Genomic DNA, 11,472 nt, shown 5'->3' on the forward strand with positions numbered 1-11,472 from the left:
CCCTTTAAATAACCTTAATAGCCCCATTCCTTTTGAGTGATAGTCCTCTGATATACTTACTCATTTTTGTTTTGGTTTATACAGACATGTCAGTTTTAAGGCAGTATTTTTATAATATGACAATTACTACTTACAAATTTTACTATATTATATTAAAATCCTATTACTGATTACAATGCTCTTAGCTATGAAAATACAACCAAGAAATACATCCTTACTTTTCCCTACAACCTAGCTATATGCACAATTTATATACAGATCTTACAGAACTAACCCATTTCAATTCAATTGTATTTATTTAATGCTACTCATGTACAGTCTCTTCTCCTGATATATTAAGCTTTGACATATTAATTACCCATCTATAAAAATAGTGACTAAATATTAAAATTATATTTAATCATACTATGATATCTGTCTTCAAATATTTTATGGCAGTAGAATATCAGGTAAATATTAAGCTTTTATTACCTTAAAAGCCCAACTACAGCTAATGGCCAGAATTTATGAGGATGTACATTTGTGTCTGTAGAACTTGATAACTATATAAAGATGAAATCAGTGAGCTTTCAATTTTTTGAGCATCCTTATGCTTTGAGTTTTCTAGCAGAGTGGTACTTGACTAATTTTATGTAATAGGTTCAATGCAACTAGCACGGTGCCTGGTACAATGAAAGATGATTACTGAAGTTAAATTTCTTTAATACAACCACATCTTTATCCTGTTAACCTAAATACAAAATGTAGGCTGTGACCATGTAAACTGTGGGCCAAGAAAAAAAGGGAGTAATTTCTGTTATCAATAGGAAGAGCTAAGGGGAGTCAATGTGAAGATGTGAAGAATATAAAATTGGGAACAGCCTTCACAGGAATGGAGGGCTTTGAGATGGCAAGGCTCTCATAGGCTGGGGAGGGGATATTTCAGAGTTGAGGTAGAACATGAACAAACTTTCCAAAAGTAGGGATGACGAGAGTTAAAGTATAAACAAAATTTAAGTGCCTATTTTTGTACTTACTAAAGGATATTTTTGTTATATTAAAAATCAAAATGAAATTCACTGACATTCCATACCAACTTTGACAAAATCAACTAATATGCTAAGATTATTATACACTAAATATATGTAATTATCAACTTTCTCCGCTACTACCTCTATCATTTACAAGATTTTTTGACATCTTAAGCACTCTATTTCAAGTACCTGTTAGGTACAATAATTATTTTGTTGACATCTGTCTTTGATTTGCATGCAGATTACAGGTATTTCTTTGAAACAATGTGTTTTGAAAAGGGCAGTCGGGCTTGGCTTCTAAGGAGTCTGACCAATGATATGGCTTAAGTGAAGTACAGAAAATGCTACAAAATAGAGCCATGCAGGAAAAAGGTTGAAGAAATTATAGAGCTTTCATGGCACGATTTCATTATTTCCCTTGAAACAATTGATTAATATTCATGTATAAATGATGGTAAGTATCTGTGTTTTAACCTTTAAAAATAGATGTTTTGCCTTCCTTCTACTGGCAGTAATTCCGGATAATTTCTCACTCTATCATCAAATAATTGAAGATGACTTGCATTTATTTGTCATCATGCCTTGTCAGTCCAAATAGAAAAAAAAAAAAACCTTATTATTTTCCTACAGTTATGCCTTTGATGAGACCAAATCACCAAAGGGAGGTGATAGCATCAAGAGGCTCCAGAGTTCTGAGACTTGGACCATAAATGAGTTTCCTCTAAATCAGCATAGCTAAAATAGGAAAAGTATTTCAGAAGGAGAGAATAGAAGTGAGGGCACACAAAATAAACCTGATTGGAAATAGTGCATTGTACAGGAGGAACTGCAAAGGGTTCAGTGTGGTGATGTCATGAGGTACACATGGCGAACCAGGGGAGATGACATCAAAGAGGCAAGAACCAGGAAAGTGGAATATTATGACAAGATGTATGTCATCGATGGTCAACTAAAGGAGAAGGATTGGAAGCAAGGAGGCATTCTGGGAGGTCACGAAACTTAATTTGTGGAGGAAACACTGAAAATCTTCACAAGAGCTGTGGTGATGAGAATGAGAGCAGGGAACAGACATAAGAAATAAGTATTATAAATGACAAATATTTTTGAGACAAATATTTTCCCACTGTCATTAACGTCAAAGTTTTCCTCTCAGCAAGAGTCTCAAGAAAAGCTTTATGGTTTAGACGTTCTATGAAATTGATACTGAAAACAACAGTTATATAATACATAGGTATCATCATTAAAACTTAGCAATGGAAATAATATTGATTCTTTTGGATAGAGATGGCAAAATTTCCTTAGAACCAGTTGAAAAAATATTTTACTCATATCTGACAAAGCATTTCACCAAATACTTTACATAGCTTTAAATAAATATTTTTACCATACAACTATTAATGTATGCAATCTGTACCCGAAAGACAGAATCACATTGTAATTTCACTTTATTATGAATATGGAGAACACAAATGACATTGTATGTATTATTAATGTTATTATCAGTGAAACATTACGATAACAGGTTTTTCCCACTATAACTCTACACGAGCAGTTAATTAACCTTAAAATGTTGCCTAGATGCAAGCTGAAACTCAATATGAGTCAGAGAACTGGAAGTCAATGGCACAGTATTTCTCGCTCAGCTTGCGGTGTCATGGTCAAGAGCATAGACTCAAGGGATAGATCATACCGGTGGCCTGGAAAGTTGCTTAACTTTTCTGTCTGCCCACTTTTCTTATCTGCCAATTGGAGCACCATTCTGAGGACTAAAAGAGTGAATGTATCTAAAGAGTAGTGCCTGACCTGAAGTCAACACTCAATATTGTTCATATCAATGGGCAAAATATTGTTAAAGTATAACAATGTCTATTGATGCCAGGAGTTCTAGAAAAGGATGCGCATTCATCAGTGGTGAAAACACGAGTTATTGCAAATTTGTGGAGCCCAGTCAGGAAATGTTCATTAAAGAAAAGTTATATAAACTCTTTGATCCCAGTCTTTGACGTAGATCCCACACAAATGAACACATCAGGGTATAAATATCCGAATGAAGCTGTTTATTTTTGCATCCTTAATAGAAGTAATGTAAATGCCCACGGCACATTGATATCTTTAACACAGTATTATGCTTGTCAAATGAAAATAATAAATATAATAAAATGGTTATTCTCAATCCCATACTCTAGACAGCCAAAAAACTTAATACACAATACTAGCATCTGCTTTATTTTTATTATTTTTATTATTATCATTATTTTTTTTTTAGCATCTGCTTTAAACTAGCCATGAGATACTTACATGCTTACATTAAGGTATTTAAATAAAATTTACATATGCTACAGATAGACACGAGGCATGATGAAATTTTTGGAAATCTTATCATTAAAAAGTTCTGCTATGAGGCAGGTATAACTTTGCATAAGTATTCTTTTCATAGGAGAGCATTTAATATTAATCAAGTGATTTAACTGAAAAATGTGTTTTAGTATTAACAAAAGCTGAAAACTTCTGTTGATGGTATATATAACATGAGTACAAAATAACGTTTTATTTTATAGAGCAAATCTCATGAGATTATCCATAGTTGTATTGCAGAAAATATGATTTTATGGCCATATTCAGATTCACTGAGATGTGCCTGTGGGCACATTGAAAGAAAAAAAAAAGGGATCATATGTTCTTAGATTGGTTGACATTAAAATCATTAACCTAATAGCATATTCATTTAATCATCTGAGAAAAATTAATATTCACACATGATTTTCCAGACATACTAATTTTTGTTTGACCCAAAAATGTTTCATATACATGACATAAGTCAATAAATTTTGAGCTAAAATTAGCAATTAAGTAATTTAATGCAGAATAGGCCTTTGTTAATGTGTAATCAAAAATGTTTAAACAAATTATATTCTTAAAATATGCTTTTTGCCATGTGACATACTTAGGCTGAAATTTTTTCATGCAGTTCTTCTGTTCACATATTTTGCCCAATATCTGAAAAAATATGTAAAATATATGAAGGTAAATATCTACTTGTAAGGTAGCTTACTAATTTGATCCTCATTAAGAGGTGGCTTCCTAGTAAAATGGGTTAACAGAGCAATGCAATTTAGTCAACATATGTTTTATGGTAGTTCAACATAACCATTTGAGTCCATACGACTTACCAGTAAAAATAAACACCCTCTATCTTAAGAGAATATTCTTAGAGGTAAATGTATTATTTCCTCTGGCAAATCATGGTATTTTACCACGGAATATGCTGTTTTATTAATTCAGCATATATATATTCTTTGAAAGAATATTATAATCGAGTAGGTAAAAAGAAAAAATTGAGTAGTAACATCTTAATAGTAGTTAGAAAATCAGGAGTCAAAGCAGAATTTTTTTTTACCTACTTTTTGCAACATGACATCTAATGCATAGAACTGAGGAATTCCTTGCTGAATTTAGTTAAACTTTATAGAACCTGATTCCAGTGTATATGCCCCCCCCCCAATACAGATTCCGGGGACACAGTGTGTGAAAGTCATACCTCCACCACCGCTTCCTATAATACACGTTCCCAGGCTGCTTAAGACCACCATGCTAGTGCAAACTAAGGAGGGGGTGAATGTATTTGAAAAGGGAAGGAGAACCTTATGTACGTTTTGGGGTAATTTTTCTTGGTAAAAGTATTCTCAGAAACTAGTTTTACCTCCTTCCTAAACATGAAAACATAAAAGGATATATCAGCATGCATGTTTATGAAGATATTTTAGACAAACTTAAATCATAAGTAAAAATGCAGAATATGGCCCTTAGGAGCTCTGCTGTACTCTTCAGCACTTTTACTGTATACCAAAAATATGATATCTTCCGCAAGCAAACTCAGAGCCAATGAATACATCTTTATTTCCAGATTTCCTACTATCATGGGAGGTTTTAAAATCTGGAGTGCTATAAAAAAATCAGTTACTTCAAGCTGTTATTGTGAATAGTCTACCCCCAAAATGAATAATGAATTAAATAAGAGTTTAACAGGCTTTTTATCAAAATTTACAGTTGAGGAAATTATCAACTTCGTTTGCAAAGTGCAAATGACTTTTTTTTTTTTTTTTTTTTTAGAATAACTGACCCAAAATACCTAACTCTTCATAATTGTGCGGAAGGAACCTGGACATAAAGTAGCTACCAACTCATGGAATGTCAATTCACCTGATACTTTAAGTAGGTAAGATTTAGTTTAATATGTAGCCAGTAAAGTCTATAAACAAGATGCGTTTAAAATGGTAATATTATTGAGCCATTGGTAAAGAAATGGTATTCCAAATATCTTTCTAAAATAAGTATCACAAATAACAGAAATATGAATGAGTGAATGAACAAATAGGCAGGCTCTATGGGTCATGGTCAGAATAAATGCCACTCTCCAACTCAACATCAAAGGGGAAAATGAGTCTTATTTCATTGCTGGTTTTTAAAACATGCAAAAATATTCTCATGTTCATTTAGTTCATTACTAAATAAGCTTATTACTGACATCTTAATATCTTTGGGTTTGACAGGGTCCAATAAATAGCATTCTCTTCTCTGCCTGAGTTCTAGGTTAGAATAGGAGTCACAGGGTGGAGAGTCAAGTATCACCCTTTACATAATAATTGCTGAATAGGGTTTAGCTGTGTGGCAACAATGGGATGCATTAACCTTAATTATGAAATTAAACTTCCTAGCCATAGGAAGAACCAAAACACCCATATGGCTTTTCATTTATCAAACATTTTATTGCCGAGGCATAGCCTACTCTCCCATATCTTTCAGCTAGAATCTACACCTTCTGCAGGTAGCCTAGAAGGAAGAAGGAGGGGCTCAGCTAGGCTAGGTCCTTAATCCAAAGTCTCCTGGCAGGTTAGTCCCTCTACTTCATATATAGGAAGGAACAAGTGAACTGGAGAGATAGAGGCTAAGAATGTCACAAGTGAACTTTCCTCCACATAAAAGGAAAAATTAGCATGGAGCAAGAGGTAGCACCTCCACATCCCAACATCTTTAGTTGGTTAGAACTAAAACATACAAGTTCTACAGATAACAGAACATGGGGAGATCCAATGTTTGAACTGATAATTTTGTTCGGATTCTCTTTTAAGTTTCTCATTTGAAATGTTCTCTTTATGAAGATCATTTCATCACTATTTGTACATATTAAGATGGCAAAAATAAACACATAATTTTAGTATGTGTGCTGCCGAAGCGAGCACAAATAAACACATAATTTCTTCCAATGGCCACATATTACATGATTATATAAATGTCTTGTTTTTCTAATAGCTACTTATCCTAAGTATTTCTGTAGAAATACTGACAACATTCAATTTCAGATACTGTTATACATAGGACTATGGCATTCACTTTACTTCAATAACATTATAGTTTTGAGATTTAAATTACGTACTCTGTTCTTTAACTTTGCAAGTAGCAATAAATGACAAAAGAAAGCACTTCTCAAATCAATTAGATATAGGGAAATTTTGAAATTACATGTTTTATTTCTTCATCCCTCAACATCAATCACCATACAAACACGCAGAAGTTTAATACTCCTAAGATAATCATTCACTAGATATGATGAGTTAAGAATTTCTGAGCCTAGAATCTCTCCTTATTCTATACGTTATTTTCAACAAATAAGATTTCTTTTAAGTCTTAAAAGAGTAGCAAGACAAAGGGATATATATCAAATTCCTTTTATGTTTCAATGATAAAAAGGATACATCCGACAAGAAGACTTATTAGTTCACTTTTAAAGACTTAAGATTCTCTAGAAGAATTTATAATTAAGACAAGTGATTCAAAATCTTAAAAGAAGTTACAGAAGTTGAAACATCCTCCAAATCAGAATAAAAATAAAATTAGAAATGTGATTTTTAAAATATAATGCACATCAAACAACTTCAGTGTTACTTACCTCAAAACGATATGTGTTATGCTTATAACTATATAGAAGTTAATAAAAACCTACATTGAAATTGGGGATTCCTTTCTTTAGCCAATTTTACCATACTAAATATTAGTATAGTATATTACTAAATATTAATGGAGAAAATTAAGATTCCTGCCAAAGATTCCTGTTGCCTAAATATCAGTGCCTACAATAAAATCAGGATTATGCCAGTTCTCTTCTATGAGTAAATAATACTTTCTTATTAACAGTTTAAATTAATAGTGTACTACCTCTTATCAGCCAATGATTTTTGCTGGCCTAAAGCATTTTTAAATTTAAATTCATTTTATTAAGACAAGCTCGTTATTATATTTAAGCTCAGTGTAGACTAATAGTATTTGCTTTTATATTCATTTATATATCTTACATTCACTTCAATTTTTTCAAAGATAACGTTTTAGAGTGGTATATGAATCGGAGAAGAAAGTAGATCAATATACTGTTGTTTTGATATTGTTGCATTATTTACTTGAAATAATTGCCCGTGAAAAGATCTATCTATAAAATTTTAAGTGGGTTTAAGATACATTAGAAAAAATATATATACATATATTACATACAATATATAATACACACACTACATTAAGTAATAATATGTATCTATATATTATATAACATGTATTCAAAGGGTTTCACCAAATATATGTGTATATATTTATATGCATTCGTGTTTAACTATGCTTATATATGTAAAAACATATTTGTTAGAAAGTATTTGATCAGTTGAAAACACATTTCTCAAATGTGACAGTGAAATTATAGCTTAATGGATATACAAAATAATGTAAAGTGAAGTTTATCAGAAAGCACTAAGTCAAAATTTAGTATACTTTAAGAATAAGATAAACTCATTAAACGCTAGCTCAAACTCCTCATCCTTTAGAACTGCCCTGTCAGCGTCTTTCCAATATGTTCAAATAAGTGCAACTCCCTATGGAAAAATATACTCTTTACATATGCGTCCTGTATCTGCACATTTGCAAGGAGAGAGGTGGTATGATTCCATCAGCTCAGCAGCAGCTCATCTGCACTGTCAAGCAATTAGATTCTATTTCTCCTTAATCCTAGAAACGAGCTTTTTAAATTTATTTTAGTCCAGCTATAGAAAACATAGTATTAGCAGTAACACCATTTTTATATGTGTTTCAATAATAGAGAAAAAGAAATAAGCCAGAAGCAAGTATATACATTTAAAATGGTACTGTTGCCAAATGAAAAATATTAGCTGCATTTTCTAGAAACGTCCATCATGTTAAAAAGTTATCAAGGGACAGAAAGTTTTAGCACTGTCATATTTTTAAAAACGAGTAGCAAATAAAAACATTACTTTTAGATTTTCATGCTACTTTTTGTCTTGTGATGACCTCTCCTGGTTGAGTTGTTCATTATCTTAGATTCATGTAGTTACCAATTTTTTCTCCTTTGAGCGTTTTCAGTATTAAGAATGTAACTCTCCCTCTTTCTCAGAGTTGTATAAATACAAATACAAATTGTCATTGAGTGTCAAATTATAATTTAAAGTACTGAATTTGTGAAGCTCACTCTAATCAACAAAGTCTACATCATTCTTACCATTTAATTGATTTCCAGGATGCGGGGCAACTTTGGGTTTTAGACAATTTAAATTCAAAGGAAACAAAAAGTCATCTCAATTAAGCCATTTTACATATTTAAACAATAAAGAATAAGAGCTAATAAATACATCTTAATCAGACATAAGTGTCAACTACCTTAAAAGTAATACTCTCTGCTCTTCCCCAACATCTAATTCTAACTAAGTTGTAAAAGCTCGGAATATATTTCGGCAACAACTTTTCTATTCTTAAAATACATTAACCCCGTGGCTGCGTGTGTGCCATTCATTCTTGATACATGGCAAATGTTTCAGAGGGACCCATCACATTAATGTATACATAAAGATGCGATATAAAACTCAGGAAAAATCCTGGATATGAGAGCCATTAATCAGTGAATATAATTAATTTATAATCGATTTAATTTCTGAACAAAAGTGGCAGTTAGTTCTGTATGACCAGATCTTGAAATGGAAATCGAAATTTCATCAGATTACTTTTCTCCGGATGTAGTCACATATTTACATAAATATTAATACTGAGCACTGTCTTCAAAATTTGTTTAAATATATAAAACCGGCATACATAGGTTAATAATGTATCACTTATTTGAGGTTCAGTCCGTTTGTGAAAAAGCTACAAAAATGTTTTTCAAGTCCATTACACACTGCCACTTAGTGACTTCCTATCCTGCAAGAAAAGAGAAGCAAATACAATACTTGGGGAAATATGTCAAAACTGTAATAGCGGTTCATCACATGACATTACTGTGGGGTAGATTCTTTCGCACAACTTATCAAGTCCTTTTTCAACGGTTATTCTTATTAATATGTAGACCCCGGAACAAGAACATTAATGTTAATGTATAGATAAAGATGCATCGATGCATCCCAAGACCTCATCAGCAGAGATAGGACCACACATACAATGAATTCTGGAAAACACTAAACTTTTTTTTTTTTTTTCCTAAATGGAAAACACTTCAAGCTAAAATCTCCATCGTTATTCTTTAATAAGTAGCTCATTCTCCCAGACCAGCACTATGTGCCTGAGATTCCCACAGGCAAGCTCTCTAGGGTTTAACTCTTTCTGGATCAAAGGAGCGGTCATGCGCCTCCTCTCTAGATGCCCAGGATGCACTTCTGAAGCAACTCAGAAGATGGGCTGGAATCTTCTATTCCTTTTCTACTCTTGCTAACCGCATGAAAACATGAGCAACCTTCTCTTTCAAAAGAAAAGGGGCGGGGGGGAAGCCTGCTGGAACACAAAGACTTAAATATATTGAAGAGCATCCTCTCCCCGAGAACTCTTTGGGGAGCCTTCAGGACTACATCCATTCTCGACGGCCTGTTTGCCCTGCCTGCCCCAGTCCTAGGCTGTGTCACCCCCAAAGTGCCAACAATTAAAGCCATTTCAGCCAGCACGCTGCATTCACTGTCTCCCCCTTCCAAGAAGCAAGTACTAAGTGGTCATTCACTTGCTGGGGGCGGGCGGGCAAGGGAAGTCCGCGGTGCCCCAGCTGCTGCAAACCCGCTCCTCTTGCACCCCGACCCCCCGCAACCCGTGCGTCTTGAAGTCAAAACCATATGCAAAAACGAGAAACTTGTTTTCCTGTTTTTGCCCCAGCCTTCACTTTTCTTGCAGCGACCTACCCAAGCCCACAGCCCCGAACTCCCTCCAACAAGGAACACCCCGAAGTGGAGGAGTAACTCCTAAGAAGCTGTCGCCCGGCCTCGTCACTCCAACCAAGCAGCTGCCAACCCCCCCTTGCACGGCCGGGACAACTTTCCAGAAGCATCAGCAGCTCCAGAGCCCTCGCGCCACCCCCCCCCCCCCCCGCATCCCTCCATCCCCGCCCTGCAAGCCCCCCGCGCCCCGGGGCGCCCCGGGCTTTGGAGCTCCCCGCTGCAGCGGCTGCCAGGTGGCGGGCCCGGGAGGCCCCCGGTGCGGCCGCGGGCGGGCTGGGCGCTCGCGGGGCTACTTACGGGACGCGGCCGGGGCGGTCCAGGCTCTGCAGAGGATGCTGCCGACGATCCAGAGCGGCAGCGCCGCCCCGCAGCCGGCTCGCGGGCCCGCCGGCATCCTCGCACCCGGGGAGCGCGCTGGGCTCGCTGCGGAGACGCCGGCCGTGCCCCGGGGGCTGCTCGGGCGCTGCTCCGGGGCGGGGCGGGGCGGGGCGGGGCGGGCGGCGGCAGGGCCCCTCCCGCGGCGTCCTCTTGCCCCCGCGCCCCTGCAGGCTCCAGCTCGGCCCGGGCCGGGAGCCCGGGGGAGGCGCAGGCTGCCTCTTGCCTCCGCGCGGCTGCTGCCTCTCGCTCCGGGAGCCAGTGAAATGCCAGGGGGAGGGAATTCAAACCGCGAAGGGAAGGGAGGGGGCGCAGAGGAGGGGACCTACCCCGCCCTCCCTCTCTCTCTCTCTCTCTCTTGCAGGAGAGAAAAAAATAAAAAATAAAAAATCAGCGCAGGACGCGGAGGCAGAGCAGAGGAGCTGGGATGATGCAGCGGCGCAGGGCGGGCGCCCGGAGGGGCTTCCCGGGGCCCCGGGCTCGCACTCGGCGCTCGGGAGCCGGTGCGCGGGGGGCACGCAGCCCCGCGGGCGGGGGGGAGGCGCAGGGAGGAGGGACGGAGGGCGCACGCTCGGCCTCAGCGCGGCGGCATCGCCCCGGCGCCCGGGCAGCGCAGCAGCGGCCGGAGACGGAGCTGCACACCGAGCTGCACACCGAGCTGCAGACGGAGCTGGAGACCGAGCTGCACACCGAGCTGCAGACGGAGCTGGAGACCGAGCTGCACACCGAGCTGCACACCGAGCTGCAGACGGAGCTGGAGACCGAGCTGCACACCGAGCTGCAGACGGAGCTGCAGACGGAGCTGGAGACCGAGCTGCAGACGGAGCTGGAGACCGAGC

At 37.7% G+C, this 11,472-nt stretch overlaps 1 protein-coding gene across 1 annotated transcript in view; it reads right to left on the reverse strand.

The window, feature by feature from the left end:
• Positions 1-10,890, reverse strand: part of CNTNAP2 (contactin associated protein 2) — a 1,945,511-nt gene extending 1,934,621 nt beyond the window's left edge. The window contains exon 1 of the mRNA XM_072762802.1: positions 10,556-10,890. Within this exon, the coding sequence (XP_072618903.1) occupies positions 10,556-10,652 (97 nt within the window). The 5' untranslated portion in view covers positions 10,653-10,890. The remainder of the gene's footprint in view (positions 1-10,555) is intronic.
• Between the last annotated feature and the right edge of the window lie 582 nt (positions 10,891-11,472).

This window comes from Vulpes vulpes, chromosome 7, assembly GCF_048418805.1.
Source record: "Vulpes vulpes isolate BD-2025 chromosome 7, VulVul3, whole genome shotgun sequence".
Taxonomy (NCBI): domain Eukaryota; kingdom Metazoa; phylum Chordata; class Mammalia; order Carnivora; family Canidae; genus Vulpes; species Vulpes vulpes.